The 17,669-nt window shown below is 40.1% G+C and overlaps 1 protein-coding gene across 3 annotated transcripts in view; it reads left to right on the forward strand.

The window, feature by feature from the left end:
• Positions 1-16,206, forward strand: part of PAPOLA (poly(A) polymerase alpha) — a 69,020-nt gene extending 52,814 nt beyond the window's left edge. Inside the window, exons 18-22 of one of the 3 annotated variants that reach the window (XM_014347685.4) lie at positions 4,974-5,074; positions 5,302-5,540; positions 9,747-9,809; positions 11,908-11,982; positions 14,048-16,206. In XM_014347685.4, coding sequence (XP_014203171.1) covers positions 4,974-5,074; positions 5,302-5,540; positions 9,747-9,809; positions 11,908-11,982; positions 14,048-14,143 — 574 coding nt within the window. In that variant the 3' untranslated portion in view covers positions 14,144-16,206. The remainder of the gene's footprint in view (positions 1-4,973; positions 5,075-5,301; positions 5,541-9,746; positions 9,810-11,907; positions 11,983-14,047) is intronic. The other 2 variants (XM_034938092.3, XM_014347686.4) reach the window with 2 other exon arrangements.
• The last annotated feature ends 1,463 nt before the right edge of the window (positions 16,207-17,669 follow it).

Below are 17,669 nucleotides of genomic sequence, written 5' to 3' on the forward strand. Positions count from 1 at the left end.
GCCTTCAAGCATCTGTTTAACAAAGCACATCTTGCACCGCCCTTAATCCATTTAACCCTGAGTGGACACAGCACATGTTTCAGAGAGCACAGGGTTGGGGGTAAGGTCACAGATCAACAGGATCCCAAGGCAGAAGAATTTTTCTTAGTACAGAACAAAATGAAAAGTCTCCTATGTCTACTTCTTTCTACACAGACACGGCAACCATCCGATTTCTCAATCTTTTCCCCACCTTTCCCGCCTTTCTATTCCACAAAGCCGCCATTGTCATCCTGGCCCGTTCTCAATGAGCTGTTGGGCACACCTCCCAGACGGGGTGGTGGCCGGGCAGAGGGGCTCCTCACTTCCCAGTAGGGGGCGTCCGGGCAGAGGCACCCCTCACCTCCTGGACGGGGCGGCTGGCCGGGCAGGGGGCTGACCCCCCCCACCTCCCTCCCGGACGGGGCGGCAGGCCGGGCAGAGGGGCTCTTCACTTCCCAGTAGGGGCGGCCGGGCAGAGGTGCCCCTCACCTCCCGGACGGGGCGGCTGGCCGGGCGGGGGGCTGACCCCCCCCACCTCCCTCCTGGACGGTTTGGCTGGCTGGGCAGAGGGGCTCCTCACTTCCCATTAGGGGTGGCCGGGCAGAGGCGCCCCTCAACTCCCGGACGGGGTGGCTGGCCGGGCGGGGGGGCTGACCCCCTCCACCTCCCTCCTGGATGGGGCGGCTGGCCAGGCGGGGGGCTGACCCCCCCACCTCCCTCCCGGACGGGGTGGCTGGCCGGGCAGAGGGGCTCCTCACTTCCCGGTAGGGGCGGCCGGGCAGAGGCACCCCTCACCTCCCGGACGGGGCGGCTGGCCGGGCGGGGGGCTGACCCCCCCCCACCTCCCTCCCAGACGGGGCGGCTGGCCAGGCGGGGGGCTGACCCCCCCCACCTCCCTCCCGGATGGGGCGGCTGGCCGGGCGGGGGGCTGACCCCCCCCCACCTCCCTCCCGGACGGGGCGGCTGGCCGGGCGGGGGGGCTGATCCCCCCCACCTCCCTCCCGGACGGGGTGGCTGGCCGGGCAGAGGGGCTCCTCACTTCCCAGTAGGGGCGGCCGGGCAGAGGCACCCCTCACCTCCCGGACGGGGCGGCTGGCCGGGCAGGGGGCTGACCCCCCCACCTCCCTCCCAGACGGGGCGGCTGGCCAGGTGGGGGGCTGACCCCCCCCACCTCCCTCCCGGATGGGGCGGCTGGCTGGGCGGGGGGCTGACCCCCCTACCTCCCTCCTGGATGGGGCGGCTGGCCGGGCGGGGGGGCTGATCCCCCCCACCTCCCTCCCGGACGGGGTGGCTGGCCGGGCAGAGGGGTTCCTCACTTCCCAGTAGGGGCAGCCGGGCAGAGGCGCCCCTCACCTCCCAGAAGGGGCGGCTGGCCGGGCGGGGGGCTGACCCCCCCACCTCCCTCCCGGACGGGGTGGCTGGCCGGGCAGAGGGGCTCCTCACTACCCAGTAGGGGCGGCCGGGCAGAGGCGCCCCTCACCTCCCGGACAGGGCGGCTGGCCGGGCGGGGGGCTGACCCCCCCCATCTCCCTCCTGGACGGGGCGGCTGGCTGGGCGGGGGGGCTGACCCCCCCACCTCCCTCCTGGACGGGGTGGCTGGCCGGGCAGAGAGGCTCCTCACTACCCAGTAGGGGCGGCCGGGCAGAGGCGCCCCTCACCTCCCGGACGGGGCGGCTGGCCGGGCGGGGGGCTGACCCCCCCCACCTCCCTCCCGGACGGGGTGACTGGCTGGGCGGGGGGCTGACCCCCCCCACCTCCCTCCCGGACGGGGCGGCTGGCCGGGCGGGGGGCTGACCCCCCCCACCTCCCTTCCGGACGGGGTGGCTGGCCGGGCAGAGGGGCTCCTCCCTACCCAGTAGGGGCGGCCGGGCAGAGGCGCCCCTCACCTCCCGGACGGGGCAGCTGGCCGGGCGGGGGGCTGACCCCCCCCACCTCCCTCCCGGACGGGGCGGCTGGCCGGGCGGGGGGCTGACCCCCCCACCTCCCTCCCGGACGGGGTGGCTGCCGGGCGGAGACGCTCCTCACTTCCCAGATGGGGTGGCTGCTGGGCGGAGAGGCTCCTCACTTCTCAGACGGGGCGGCTGCCGGGCGGAGGGGCTCCTCACTTCTCAGACGGGGTGGTTGCCGGGCAGAGGGTCTCCTCACTTCTCAGACGGGGCGGCCGGGCAGAGACGCTCCTCACCTCCCAGACGGGGTCACGGCCGGGCAGAGGCGCTCCTCACTTTCTAGATGTGATGGCGGCCGGGAAGAGGTGCTCCTCACTTCCTAGATGGGATGGCGGCCGGGCGGAGACGCTCCTCACTTTCCAGACTGGGCAGCCAGGCAGAGGGGCTCCTCACATCCCAGACGATGGGCGGCCAGGCAGAGACACTCCTCACTTCCCAGACGGGGTGGCGGCCGGGCAGAGGTGGCAATCTTGGCACTTTGGGAGGCCAAGGCAGGCGGCTGGGAGGTGGAGGTTGTAGCGAGCCGGGATCACGCCACTGCACTCCAGCCTGGACACCATTGAGCACTGAGTGAACGAGACTCCGTCTGCAATCCCGGCACCTCGGGAGGCCGAGGCTGGCAGATCACTCGCGGTTAGGGGCTGGAGACCGGCCCGGCCAACACAGCGAAAAAAAAAAAAAAAAAATTTTGAGTCTTGCTCTGTCACCCAGGCTGGAGTACAATGGTGCGATCTCGGCTCACTGCGACTTCCGCCTCCCAGGTTCAAGCGACTCTCCTGCCTCAGCCTCCGGAGTAGCTTGGATTACCGTCACCTGCCATCATGCCCGGCTGATTACTGTATTTTTGTGGAGACGGGGTTTCACCATGTTGGCCAGGCTGGTCTTGAATTCCTGACCTCAGGTGATCTGCCCGCCCTGGCCTCCCCAAAGTGCCAGGATTCCAGGCATGAGCCACCACGCCTGGCCTGTATTACAATTTAACCAATGGCAGAAGTGCGGGTTGGGGAGGATTCCCTGGATGAGTGTGAAATAGAAAATGCTGAGGTGTCGTGGATGTGTTTTTTTCTTTCTTTTGGACTTCATGTGTATATGTTTTTAGGCAAATCATGCATAATCCAAAGACTTCAGGCCTGAATATGTCCTGTAAGTGTTATCATTTTAAAAGTTTTTTTTTTTAAGTGAAGAAACTAACATTTTAATAAGAATTTTGGGATCCATGAAAGTCTGTGTCCTTTGAGTTTGTGCACAAATATAAAATGTGTACAACTGTACTAAATAATTTCACAAATTTAGTTTTGAAGTTTAGTTTCTTGAAGTAATACTAAGTAACTTCTGTAAATAAAACTTCTGGGTTTTTAGAATACGGTTGTATATTTGCTCAACAAGCAGTGAGTGTTTATTATGTACTAGGCACCTTGCTAGCCATTTCAGGCTTTCTTCGGCATCTGTGGTTGTTCTCTGGCCAACTATCCTTTTCTTTTTAGTCATTTAATATTTGTGCCCTTGAGGGCTCTCTCATTATTCTTTTGTCTGTTTATCCCCTCTTGATATTGTCCCTGAGTGGTAACACCTGCTCTGTTGACTACATTTACATTCATGTACCAATGATATCCATAGCTTTAATAAGTTGACTGCTCCGTGGTTCCCTGTGGATGTCATGTAAGTACCAAAAATAACAAGTCTTCCAAGTGTTGCCTACCTCCTCATGGTGTCATCATTCACCAGTTTCAGAGTGTGGGTGATAGCTCTGAGAGAGAGAGAGAGAGAGACACACACACACACACACACACACACACAGACACAGATAGAGACAGAGAGAGAAACCAGAGGACTTTTCTGCTTTTGTTTTTCTTTTAGGAGGTAATAAAACCGTGAATTTATTTAAATGCTAATGTGTAGGATTTACTTGAGACAGGAAAGTTGGATGGGAGAGTAAAGGAGTGTGATGATTTGAGTTTCTTGAGATGACAGGAGTTAGTGAGATTTATAACATAGCTTGGGCTTTTTTATATAATAAGGAATAATTTCTTTGTATAGGAAAGAATAGAGGTTAATTATAGAAATAGGTGTGTCTCTTTAATATTTATACTTAGAATTTGGGGTAAGACTTGGCTAGTGGCTTTTGGTTGGTTGTTAAGTAGGAAGGTCATTTGAGATTGGCATGAGAAAGAGAAAATGAGAGAGAAACTTCGGGGGAGTAAAGAGGGTTTAAAATAAGTTATTTTAAAAGTAAGATATTGAAATAATCCCCTTGTCACTTAAAGGTCTTTAACTGGGCCACTGGATGGGCTTTTAGGGTTTTATAAAACTCTTATACTTTGTATACAGAAGTTTATTTCTGTTTTCTGTTTCTCAGAACATTTTCTCATTCATAACTTTTTTTTTTTTAAAATAATATAGGTTTGTTTTTTTTTTCTTGTAGAGACGAGGGCTCACTGTGTTGTCCGGGCTAGTTTCAGACTTGAGCTCAAGCAATCCTTCCACCTTGCCTCCCAGAGTGCTAGGATTACAGGCGTGAGCCACCATGCCTGGCCTCTTATTAATAACTTTTTAAAGGATTTTTGTTCGAAAAAATCCTTCAGTTAAGTCTCTTAGCCAAAATTAGCTAAGAATAGATCTTTTAGAACCACTCTGGCGATATAGTAGCCAGCTGCCATATGTGACAATTTAAATTTAATTAAAATTAAATAGTTTCTCACTAGTCATATTTTAAGTGCAGAGTAGCTATGTTTTAATAGTGGCTACCATGTCCAGTAGCAGATATAGAACATTCTGTCATCTCAGGAAGTAACATTAGACAGTGCTGCTTTAGAAGGTTTGTGTACTATTTACTGTTGTTATACTTTATCCAATAAAGTCAGTTGCTAAATTGTATGTATAGGAAGTAAAACCAAAGAATCATTTACTTTACAAAGTAACTTCTGTATATGTTATAGATTATTGTATTTTATTTTTTTATTTTTCTACTCTTAAATTTTGAGACAATTTTTAATTTTTTTTTTTTAGCAGAAACAGTCCTGCTCCAGCTGTAACAGCAGCATCTGTGACCAACATACAGGCTACTGAAGTTTCTGTGCCACAAGTAAATTCCAGTGAAAGCTCAGGGGGTAAGGAGATTGGGTTTGTCAGGTTTGAGAATTCTTACATTATATTTGGTTTAGCCTTCATTTTGAAAAGTGGGTTTGTTTAGTAGTTGAAATTCAGTTTTTTAAATGCCAGTTTATTTTTTGCATGTAAAGTTATTCATGAAATCAAATTCAGAGAAACAAAAACTTACAACTTGATACTGATTTGGTTATTTTAATTTGTATATACTCATATATTTGCTGCTTAGGTACATCGAGTGAAAGCATTCCTCAAACTGCCACACAACCAGCCATTTCTCCACCACCAAAGCCTACGGTCTCCAGAGTTGTTTCTTCAACACGTCTGGTAAACCCACCACCTAGATCTTCAGGAAATGCAGCAACTTCAGGAAATGCAGCAACAAAAATACCTACTCCTATAGTAGGAGTCAAGAGGACATCCTCACCTCATAAAGAAGAGAGTCCCAAGAAAACCAAAACAGAAGAGGTATATATATGAAAAACATATTAGTTAGCCATGGCAACACCAACTGCCTATTTTTAAATCCAGTGGAAGAAAAGTTTATGAACCAAAATAGAGAAGGATCAAGGAACAAAGCTTTTAGAAAATTTTAGGTGTGTCTGTAGTGCTTTAGTGCTGTAGTTTCTCTTCACCTTTCCCATTCTTCTCAGTAACTACCTCTGCTATAAAGCTATGCCCTCTCATTTAAACTTCTTTAGTGTGTGTAGTTAGCAGGTATTGTCTACAACAGAATTTAACACGAAATTACATGTATTCTTAACTTATTATTCTCTAATGACTACCTTTTATTTGTACTGATTTTTTGATGGTCCTTTGGACAGTTTTTTGCTTCTGTGATCCAAAAGGAGTTTTGGAGTTTCTCTACTGTACTTGGTGTTATAGGACCATCAAATACCAGAGGTTCTCAGGGACTTCTTACTGAATGATAAGTGCATGCAGCCAGATTAGTTTTTGAACCTTAAATGGTTAGCTCTCTAACCCTTAAAGAAACTTTCTAGCATCATTTGCATTTTTGTTTCTTAACTCCTGGGCACAGGCGATCCTTCTGCCTCCCAGGTAGCTAGACCCACAGGTGCATGCCACCATTTCCAGCTTAGTTTTTTGTTTTGAGACAGGGGCTGGCTCTTTTGCCCAGGTTGGAGTGCAGTGGAGCAATCTCAGCTCACTGCAACCTCTGCCTCCCGGGCTCAAGCAATCCTCCCACCTCAGCCTCCCAAGTAGCTGGGACTACAGGTGCACACCACCATGCCTGCCTAATTTTAAAAAAGATTTTTTTGTAAAGACAGAGTCTTGCTATGTTATCCAGGCTTGTCTCCAGCTCCTGGGCTCAAGCGATCCTCCTGTCTTGGTCTCCCAAAGTGTTGAGGTCACAGGAACCACTATGCTTTGCAAGCTGGTATTAACCTTTTATACTACCTGGTTTACAATTGTTACAGTCTTAGTTTTGGGAAAACCATTAAAACTGTACATTGATTTCGTATGAGTCTTAAAATAGAGGTAGTCTTGTTACACAATTTTATTTCTCCCTCGAGTCACTTTCATGTTGTTTTCCAATCAGTGAGGCATTTGCAATTGCCCCAGAGATGACAGTCTAAAAGCACCAATTTCATTGTGATTTTTTTTTTTGCTAAGAATGTATTTAGTAATTTACTTACTACAACACAATTTCTTTAGAGTGGAAAAAAAACCCCTCTAGATTTCTCATGGATTCTATTATGTTTTGATTAAGAATGGTGAAAAATTATTTTATTATTTTATTATTTAGCTTATTCTCTGAAGACTTTTTTTTTTTTTTTTTGGAAATAGCTGCTATTAACTAAAAGTAATCTGATGAATTTTGTCACTCTTAAGATGGTAAATGAGAATGAAAAATGGGTATTGTATAGTACTTTAAATCCCCCAGATTACTTACGATGCCTAATACAATGTAAATGCTGTTTAAATTATTGTTATGATGTATTTTTTAATTTGTGTCATTTTTATTGTTGTATTATTTTTTATTTTTCTAAGTATTTTTGATCCATGGTTGGTTGAATTCGCAGATGCGGATTCCACAGATATGGAGGGCCCACTGTAAATAATCATAACTTAGAAGATGTGTTCTGAAAACTCATCTGTGTCTGTGTAATTATCTCTTAGGGCAGTGATTTTCATCGTTGGTTGTACAACAGAATTAGTTTTTGGGGTTTTTTTGTTGTGGTTGTTTTTCAATAAAGATTTTAGGGCTTTCTCCAAACCGAATCAGAGATCTTCTAGAAGTTAGGCCTGGAGATCCTATTAAGAGCCCTGCTGCCACATGATTGGGTTGTGCAGCAGCTAAAGAATATACTCAATTTTTGTATCAATTACACATTCAGACTACTGATACTGGTTTGAAGTTGTCAGGGCATTTCAGAATTCAAATTTCTTTTGACATTAGTAAAGTGTATTTAAGCATAATTCTATGCATTTAACATTTGGTTTTCTTTATGTTAAAAATGGCACCCTAAGAGCTCTAAATAAGTTTGTACTAGTGCAGTATTTTGCAATTTTGTTTGCACTTACCTTGGTAGAATAACACTTGTGTTTCTTGTCTGGTTTAGAAAAGCAATAAGAATACAGAATTTTTAAACTTAAGTATGGAAAATTAAAAATACATATAAAAGAGTCATTTTATGTACCTGTGTACCCATCACACAGCTTCTGTTATAATTAACTCTCAGCCAATCTTTGTAATCTTAATTCTTTCAGCCTTTTTCATTTTCTCTTGCCATTGAATTACTTAAAAGCAAAATCCGAACATGTTTCATTAGAATCTTAAAAATCATATCTAAGAATGAAAGCATTAACAGTAAAATTAGCCTACTCACAAAAATTAACAATTTATTAATATCATCAAACATCTAGTCAGTGCTCAAATGGCCCCTGATTGTTTCATTGATTTTTTAAAAAATAGGCTGTTTGTTTAAATCTGGAAGCAGAAAAAGATCCCTGTGTTGCAATTGTTTGATACCTCTAAGTGTCCTTTAAAATATAGATTCCCTCCTCCATCCCTCCCCCACTTTTCCCTGTAATTTTTTTTTTTTTTTTTTTGGTATATGTTTTCTCAGTCTGGATTTTGCTTACAGTATTTCTACGGAGTTGATTAATAGAACCATAGCATTTTAAGAAGATAAGGGGTATTAGGTTATTCCATGGGCTAATCTCATTTCCTACCAGAAGAACTTGCTGTTTAGTGGCTTTTCCAGTTACAGATCTAGTTACAGTTAGAGGCAGGATTAGAACCCAGGCCTAAATCTCATGGTGCTTTAGTCAAAAGAAATTTGCTGTAGTAGAAGTAATCCTGATTTTGAAGCCCTTCTTAATTGGGTCTTTTATTCTCTGCTAATGAGTACTTGGTATTAGAAATTTTAGCAAAGCAGAAAGAAATACTGGCCTCACTCAGTAACGCACTAACGTGTATATAGATAGGAAAGTTTTAGATACTCTGAGGTAGTTTAGTTCTGCTTAATGGTCATCATATCCTAAGGTTTTTCAAATAAATATAAATGGTAATGTAAAATAAAAATCGAAAATGTTTGCTCTATTTCATGGATTATAGCTAAATTAACCTCTCTCTCTCTCTCTCTCTCTCTATATATATATATATATACACACACACATATATATATATGTGTATATATGTATATATTTAAAACTTTCTGTATGGAAAATTTCAAACATGTCATAAGTATAATGAACTGTCATGTTTGCATCACCTAGCTTCAACAGTTAACAACTCACAGCCAGCCTTGTTTTATCTACATACCCACATCACTTCCTTCCCCATTGTTTTGAAGCAAACCCCAGGCATAACAACCAAAAATATTTCTTTGTATATCTAAAAATAAGGACTTCTATAAAATATAAGTACTGTATATTTGTCACGCAAATATTAATAATCCATAGTTTTACATATCAGTCAGTATTCAGATTTGGCCAATTGTGACACATTACTGTTTTTAAAGTTTGCATATTTGCAGGGTACAAATAAAGTCCTTATTGGAATTGATCGATACTGTATTAAATCTCTTCTAAGCTATAAGCCTGTGGTTTTTCTATGCCTGTTTTAAAAGTCACATTTAAAATTAAATTTTAATTCTGCTGAGAAAATAGTGTCAAAATAGTTCTTAAGACCCAAGCAAGGCATTTCTCAAGTTTTGTATTCTGTAGGATGTTAGTAGGTCGTACCAAGAGCAAGGATTCTCTGGTTAAGCTTGGGAAAATTAAAGTGGAGTTCTTCTTGATAGAATTTATTAGAACCTTTTATGTGCCACTCTGTGTGAATTGCCCAGAATGGGGGTGATACTATGCCAAGTTCCTAAAGTTGTATGATCAGGAACTCTTTTTTTTTTTTTTCTTTTCCTTACAAAATATATTTCTATGAACTCTTAGTGGTTTTGGAAATGTACTTTAGGTGGTGATCTGCAGTGACAGTTTTCCTAATGCTCTTTTTAATTTTATTAGCTACTGAAGCCAAATTTAATCTGATAAAAACATTTTAAAAGAGGGACCAGTTATCTATTTTAAGGCTGTAGTTGATCTTACAGGTTTAATTATTTTATAGTTTTAAAGTTTATAAAGTAAAGCATTGATTGGCAAATAATCTAAATTTTTCATTTTAGAGAATAAAGCTTTTTTTTTTAAAAACAGGATGAAACAAGTGAAGATGCTAACTGTCTTGCTTTGAGTGGACATGATAAAACAGAAGCAAAGGTATACTAATTTAGCCTTTAGAATACATACACAATTAAGAGTACAGAAGATGTAATAGAAATGTCTCTAAAATACTGTATTTTTGTGCTATAGGTTTTAGATTTTTTTAGTATTGTTTATTACTGTTAATTATGTAATGCTGAACACTGAAGGGAATATTGTGATGAGTGAAACACATTCTGTGCCTTTAAAGGAGCTTATAATTAAGTAGACAAGATAAGTCATGAATGTAATTAATTACATTATCAAAGAAAAAGTAATTGAGGGCTGGGGGCCACGGGGCAAGAAAAGTAAGATGTTATTTCTGACTGCAGAAATAGCAGTACATGTCTTCATTGAAGAAAGAAGTAGCATTTGAAGTGGTCCTCAAAGGATACATAGGATTTTTGATAGTCCAGGCTGAGATCATGATCTGTCTCTTTGGGTTGAGAATTTGTTATGATTATAGAAGCAGTTTTTGGCATAAGATTTTGGCTAGAACCTGGGGTACATGGGGCTTGAATGAGGTGTAGATGGGGTGGAAGAAATTTTTTTTTCCCCAAAATGTAAAAGACTCATTTTTTTTCCCTAGAAATTGAAATCTATTGAAGGCTTTTAACTTTCTTTCCTTGTGGAAAAATTGGAAATTCTCCCCCTTCTCCCAAATTATCCAGATTTCTATGATGGATATTTTAACAAAACTCTCTTAGGTTTTGTGTGTGCCCTCATAATGCCCTTGCTTTATAATTTTGATTCACTTTGTAAACCAAGAAAAAAATATGTGTATCATTATGTAATCTACAAAATTATTAATGGCTTCATAGAATGCTGTCTTAAGGCTATGATTATTTTTATCCAACCAATTTCCTATCCATAGCAATTATTTCCATTTAAAAAAGAAAGTTGTGCTTTCCTGCTGTAATATTGGTTACAGCTAAATACCATATCTGCCATTCATTCATGTTTATTTACTTAGCATAAATTAATGGAAGAAGAATTATTGAGGAAAATAGTATGCTTTATCTTAAAGTTTGGTATACATCACCAAGTTGTCCTCCAGGAAGGCTGCATGTCTTCCATTCCTACTTCTTACATCTTATTTACCTTTTTTAATTTCATAGGAGAAAACAATATTTCGTTTTTTTTGGTATCGTTTCATTGAAATTGAAGTTTTTATATTTTTCTTTTCTTTTTTGTCCTTTTTTTGTTTTTTTTTTGAGATGGAGTCTTGCTCTGTTGCCCAGGCTGGAGTGCAGTGGGACAATCTCGGCTCACTGCAACCTCTGCCTCCTAGGTTCAAGCAATTCTCCTGCCTCAGCCTCCCGAGTAGCTGGGATTACAGGCACCCGCCACCATGCCTGGCTAATTTTGTATTTTTAGTAGAGATGGGGTTTCACCATGTTGGCCAGGCTGGTCTTGAACTCCTGATGTCATGATCTCCCCACCTCGGCCTCCCAAAGTGCTAGGATTACAGGTGTGAGCCACCACGTCTGGCCTATATTTTTATTTTCATTTATTTGTGTAGATATTTTCTTTTGTGTACTGCTTTTAAAAAGTTTAGAGTGATGGCATGACATACTTTACCCTGTGTTTTCTGATGAGTAGAATCAGTGCACTGATTACTAGAGAGGGGTAAAGAGACCATAAGGAGGGAGAAATCTTTTTTAGACATATTTTCTACTTTTAATTAAAGGTGTGAGGTTATTTTATTTAGTAGTATTGAATAAGTTTTTTTTTTTTTTTTCCTCCCACAAAGCTAAGAACTGTCCTTGGGTTTATGCTCTGTTATTGTCTGGGCAACATTTCATGATGTGCCTATGTGTGTTTTTAATTATTGTTTGCTTAAAATGTCCCAAGTTGGAGCTGGTTGGAAAGTCATGAGCTAGTTTGACCCATGCCTTATAAGATTTAAGTAGGCAAATAGAAATTTATTAATATCTGAAATGGTGAAATAACCTACAACATCTACTGACTAGATGTTTTTGTAATGTAGTCACATCTTTCTCTTGATCCCTCCTGTCTTCCAGTTTGTCTTCTTTATTAGCCACCAAACCCAGTTATGTTCTTTTATTCTTTTTTAAGTCTCTTTTCCCCCTTCCCCATCCTCTTTGTCTCACAGGAACAACTTGATACAGAGACAAGTACAACTCAATCAGAAACTATTCAGACAGCGGCTTCTCTGTTGGCCTCTCAGGTACTAAGTGCAAAAAGCAAGGAGAATTTTGTAAATGTCCTTAAGATTAGTGTGGTATATTGAATTAAAGTGAGAGTTCGTAGAAGACTATTAAAATTAATCTTTCTGAAAGTAATTACTTGCTAGCCTATAAACGTATTTATTGTAGTTTTAAGGCAGGGCCCTGGATTTGACGGAACCGTTCTCTGGGACTGTTTCGATGTTAACCCATCCCCTTATATTAATATATTATTTGATACTGCAAATCATTTAAATTCTCACTAGTCATTTACACAGGGTTCATATGTAGGTTTTATTTGTAGGTCAAAAGTGAAATTCAAACTAGGAATGAACTAAAAAACATTCCTCGTGGATTTCTTTTGCAAAGGCTAATATATTTTTATTTTAAAAATGTATTTCTGCCTTATTTTTCCACTACTGATTTCAGTTAGTTATTTAATATAGCCCATAGCTCTTCAGAATTACGTTTTCATTTGTCCTAGCAATTCTACTTGTGACAGACCCTCACATACAGAATACAGTAGGCATCTGGAATCTTTTTTCATTGATTTGTGAACCTTCATTTTGTTGAATAATTTTTTTCTTGAATCCTTTCACATGAATGAACCCTAACGTCTAGCTCAAATTCTGACACAAAGTAGATATATTCTTTAATAGATGATAAAACTGGTTAATGTCTACAAAGTAACTGAGATAACAACTGCTGCTGTACTGATATGATACTATGTACTATGATGATATTTTGCTGCTCCTGTGCAGCTCCGAGTTATTTTAACGTGATCATTTAAACATGTGCTTTTGCTAGATGTTAACTTTTATTGACTCTAAAGATATATAAATATTATGTTTAGTTTCTGAAATACCTTTTCCATAATCTAATAAAACTTTAGGGGGAGTAACTAACATCAGGAAGTATGCTTAATATTGATACGTGGACAAACTTGTTTATCAGTCGTAAACTGTCCTGTGATTGTGATTGCATGTTTTTTGGTTTGCCACATACTCTCGGGACTTATTTTCATAGTTTTGTCTTACTGAATTTATCCCTATAGTAATTAGTACCCATGGGTATTTGCCTTTTAGATATTTTTATGAGTGAGTAGAATTTTCTTTCTAATGAAAGGATTCATAGAGCCATAGAGAGAAAAATCACCCAGTTATGTAAGAAGAATGATTATGTTGATTTAAAAAAAAATTCATTCCTATCTTTGGTAATGTTAGGGGCGTACTTATTTCTGGGGAGGTGATAATATTGTGGCTATACCTAACAAAGAGTTCTTATTGTTTTGAGATAAATCTGGAAATATTTATAGATGAAATGATAAGATCTCTAGGATTTGCTTCAGAATAACACAAGGTGAATTGAAAGTGGGAGGACAGTGGCTTTGATTTGATAATTGATGAAGCTGGGTAATGAATACATGGGGATGCATTATACAGTGCTCTCTACTTTGTGTGTGTTTGGAATTTTCCATAATAAAACTTTTAAAGATCCATCTCTGTATTTTTTTAGTGTTAAAGAAAGCTTGTGATTTAATCTAATTAATATGAAAATAATCTACCTAAAATTTAGGATGATTAAATTATTGCTTAGCTGTATAGATTTAATTGTTTAATTTACAGTGTCAGAAAATAATAAATTTACTGCTGCTTCTGTATATAAAATGAGCTTTGAGTATTCTCCCACTTGGGGGTGCTCCAATACTAGTTAATATTATAGCTATTAGTGTTGTAATAAGTGAATACAGTTTAGCAGTAACTTAAGCATTATATGATAGGTGATTCTTAGAGGAACAATTTTAAAAACTATTTGAAATTACTTAGGAGTTTTTAAAATATTGTTAAAATATACCTATTTGAAAATTCCTTTGTTGAACACATTATTTGTTGAACAAATAATGTGATAGTCATATTTACATTCCATTTTGACAACATTATAGAGTTTTTAAATTTGTAATACTTTTCTTCTTATAAGGTTTCTTAGGAAGTAAAGCAATGGAAAATACATCTCATTGTTAAATTATGGTGCTTTGAACAATGTTGTGTTCTTTGCTTTCATTCTCAGAAAACATCCAGTACAGACCTTTCTGATATCCCTGCTCTCCCTGCAAATCCTATTCCTGTTATCAAGAATTCAATAAAACTGAGATTGAATCGGTAAAAACAACCTCAGGGGTCCATAAACAATATCTGCCAACTCAACCTGTTGTCTTCAAATGCTAAAAAAGGAGAATGGAGGGTACAAGACTAGACATGACTGAAATGGATTTGGGTTTTTTGGTGACCTCCCTTACTGGGCTAATCAGCACTTGATCGGAAGTCCAGGTTAGTATGTGAAGCCAGGAGTACTATTATTATTGTGTTAGCAACAGTTGCATTAACTATTTCAAAAATTACTGCCTTTAAAAAAAACAACCTCAAGCTATATTTGTATTCATAATTGACATCTGGATTGGGTTTATGTTTGATGCATTGTTTGGAAAATTTGCAATACAAACTGGCATAAGAATTACTTATTCTGATGATGCACTTTTATGTATTTTTCATTAGAAAGTAGAACTAATTTTAGATTTTCAGCTTGATGGATTTTCAGTTTTTCCTGAAGAATTTTCTTCACCATTAGTCTTCAAATTGGATACTGTTGTGCAGTGGTGTACTGTTATACTTCAGAGAAAGGGTAAGAGTACATCTAGTTCAGTTCCTATGAGGTAGCTGTAACCCTTAAAAATGAAACGTCTACTCTAGGGTACATTTGACATTGAAAGAATAGTTAGGAAATAACTTGGTTTTGATAGGGTCATGATTAAGAAATGATATATTGGTTTTATTTATGGAATTGTTTTATAGTGCATACAAATCAGCGATCAGCCAGCAAATATTTTTCTTTGAGCTTGTGAAAGCTCTGTGTTCTTTTGCCTTCAATCTGTTGTCTTCAAAACAAACAAACAAAAAAAGCTTCTTGCGCCTTTCCCTCCCCTCTTTTCTTCCTTTTTCTTTTTGCTTGTATGCACAAGGTAGGACTTACTTCGTAAGAAACAAAATGCCAGTATTTTCTTAAGCCATGATGTGAAACCAATGACCCTGTGACCACATGGCACAGAACACTAAATTTTGGTCCCATGGCTGAAACTTGAGGGTGACTAAAAGTAATGCCTGTGAAACATGATATCTATCTGGGATGGCCATTTGATCTCTAAAAGGAATTTTGTACACTTCACAGAACTCCTATCTATAGTAAAATTGATTTTCAGTTTTAAATATGGGCAAAAAGGCATTTTCTCCAAGATTTTAAAACTAATTCTTATTTTTAAATGGTTTACCAAAATTTGTCAGTACATTTTACGTGTAGAAGCATTTTAAAAATCATTTCTAGCAAGCACTTGACATCTAGTCAGCTCTCTACTCCTTTATTTTGTTTTATCAAAAGATTAACAGCTCCTTTCTTTGAATAAAATAATTTCTCATAATTAAGCAGTAGAAGATCTATCTTCACAAAGTATGAGGGATGCCAGATGTTGATAAACTTACTCTTTCTTAATCTGGACAAAGTCAACTTAACAGATTTTTCTGATGAGCATGTTTTATGAATCCTCCATTGTGCTCCATTCTATCACGTGCATTTTTCATGTTAAACTGCAATTACTTAATCTCTTCCCCTATCCTTCTAAATTAATTTTCTGAAGTTGGAGTGTAGTCTTTTCCCCCTTAGGCTATGCATTAATCGAAGCTTTCTTTTCACCATGACTTTATAATGTCTAGTAAACAATATTTCTACTTCCCACATCTTTGCTTTACACAGTCACCTTGCCCTTCCTTCCACCACCGAAGAAAAAAGATGGTCATACTAACAGGTGAAATGTACAAGGTGTCTGTGTGTTTTGTGTAGCTTCAGAGTTAGATTGAAATTACCAGGCACAGATTTAGTCTTGTCATTTTGTTTACACATTGGGGAAAACAATTCAGTTTATTAAACGTTTCATGTAACTGCACCCAAGTTTTGCCAAGCTGGAAACTTGGACCTTTTCTGTGTAGTGACTTTTTAATTATAGTTTTCATAACCTGGAGATCAGACTGTTGCTTTCGCATGATGTATGTAGTGTCTCATGACTGGAGTTTGCTTTGTTTTATAGTATCTGTACTCCTTGTATTTTTCAAGAGCTATTTTGTAAACAGATGATGTATTTCTCCATTGAAAACACAATAAAAAAAAACAGCACAATCTCACAGTTGCCTGATTTCTTTTGACTACTACTTTTTTCCAGTAATCATAAGTTTATAGTATGATTCTAAGTGAGGATTTGCAAACGAATTTGGTTACATTAGAAAAGATTCGTTTCTGGTTAACTTCAGCCATTGGCAGCAGCCTTGTATTTATAGCTCAGATAATAATTAGGTGTTTGTTTTTCATATAATTGATCTTTAGGGAGGAAAACATTAATATAGTTACTATTAATTCAATTTTAGCTCTTCCGTCCTCTAAAGTGTTCTGTGTCTGTAGACACCATATGTTATCTGTATATTTATTCTATGCCTGTGGACAGTGTACTGTCCTTTTCAAAGCATTTAGCACTTTAATGTCAGCAGGTGGCACTGTTGTTTTTCAGTGAATTTAGAATTACAGACCACAACCAACCAGGATTCTATGTTTCTTATTTTACTAAATGCAAATCAGATATTGCTTTTCTTAACCCCCCAGATGCTCAGCATTGATACTTAACTCGTGGTGCAGGATCGAGCTGCTCTGTGTATTTTGTGATGGTCAGCTCTTGGGTATGGTTATCTTGTGTTTTGGGTGGAGGGATGGACTCTTTGTGTCACAGCCATTATTCTGAGGGACATGCAGTTGTTCATATATCATTTCTAAAATTCTAATATAACCTTCCCCATATATGAAAATGGGAATGTGGCTGCATTGTGGGATAACTTTTTAGTAAAAGCAAAATTTAACTTCTGAGACTGTTCAGTAAAAGGGAAAATATTGTAGGAATTACCCTTATCTCCCTTGTTAACACTAAAAGAATTGAACTGGCTGTACTTCCTCTACTTTGATAGTCATCTAGATGCAGTTTGTATATCACAGTTTCTGAGTTTTATCATCCACGTGGCCTCTTGGCATTTTCATGCATCTTGCTGAATTAGTAAAATTATAATGGAAAGTTGTGTTTTGTGGCTGTGGGTATATTCTAGAATAAGGTTTTTATTTTTCTAATTAACAGGTTTTTTTCCCACCACACAGAAAAATGTTTTAGAGCTCTGCATAGTATTAATTCTGGCTTCATTCAAGGTGGCAATAAATGATCAGCAGCTCCAAGTCGTAATGGATATATGAACAGATAAATCATTAATATATACAAACTTGTAGATTGAGTCCCAGAAGTACTGTTAGTGCACTTAAATTATAAAACTGTTTACCTGAAGCAGCACTGAGCAATCCTTTGGATATACTTTTACCTGTTTTTATTCTAATAAAAATGACTAGTACAAGGAAAATTAGTTGGTTTTTAGCCTGAATTGTATGTTTTGATTTGATTTTTATTTCTCCACATTATTTTGCTTGTTAGCTTTTCTTCAAACCAATATCACAAATGGATGCTGTCTTCACTCAGACCTGACTTTGGTAAATGAAATATTATGTTCTGTAATAAATATGACCTTCAGTCATATAGAAACCAGTGGTCTGTTTAATA

Source organism: Pan paniscus, chromosome 15 (assembly GCF_029289425.2).
Source record: "Pan paniscus chromosome 15, NHGRI_mPanPan1-v2.0_pri, whole genome shotgun sequence".
Classification (NCBI taxonomy): Eukaryota; Metazoa; Chordata; class Mammalia; order Primates; family Hominidae; genus Pan; species Pan paniscus.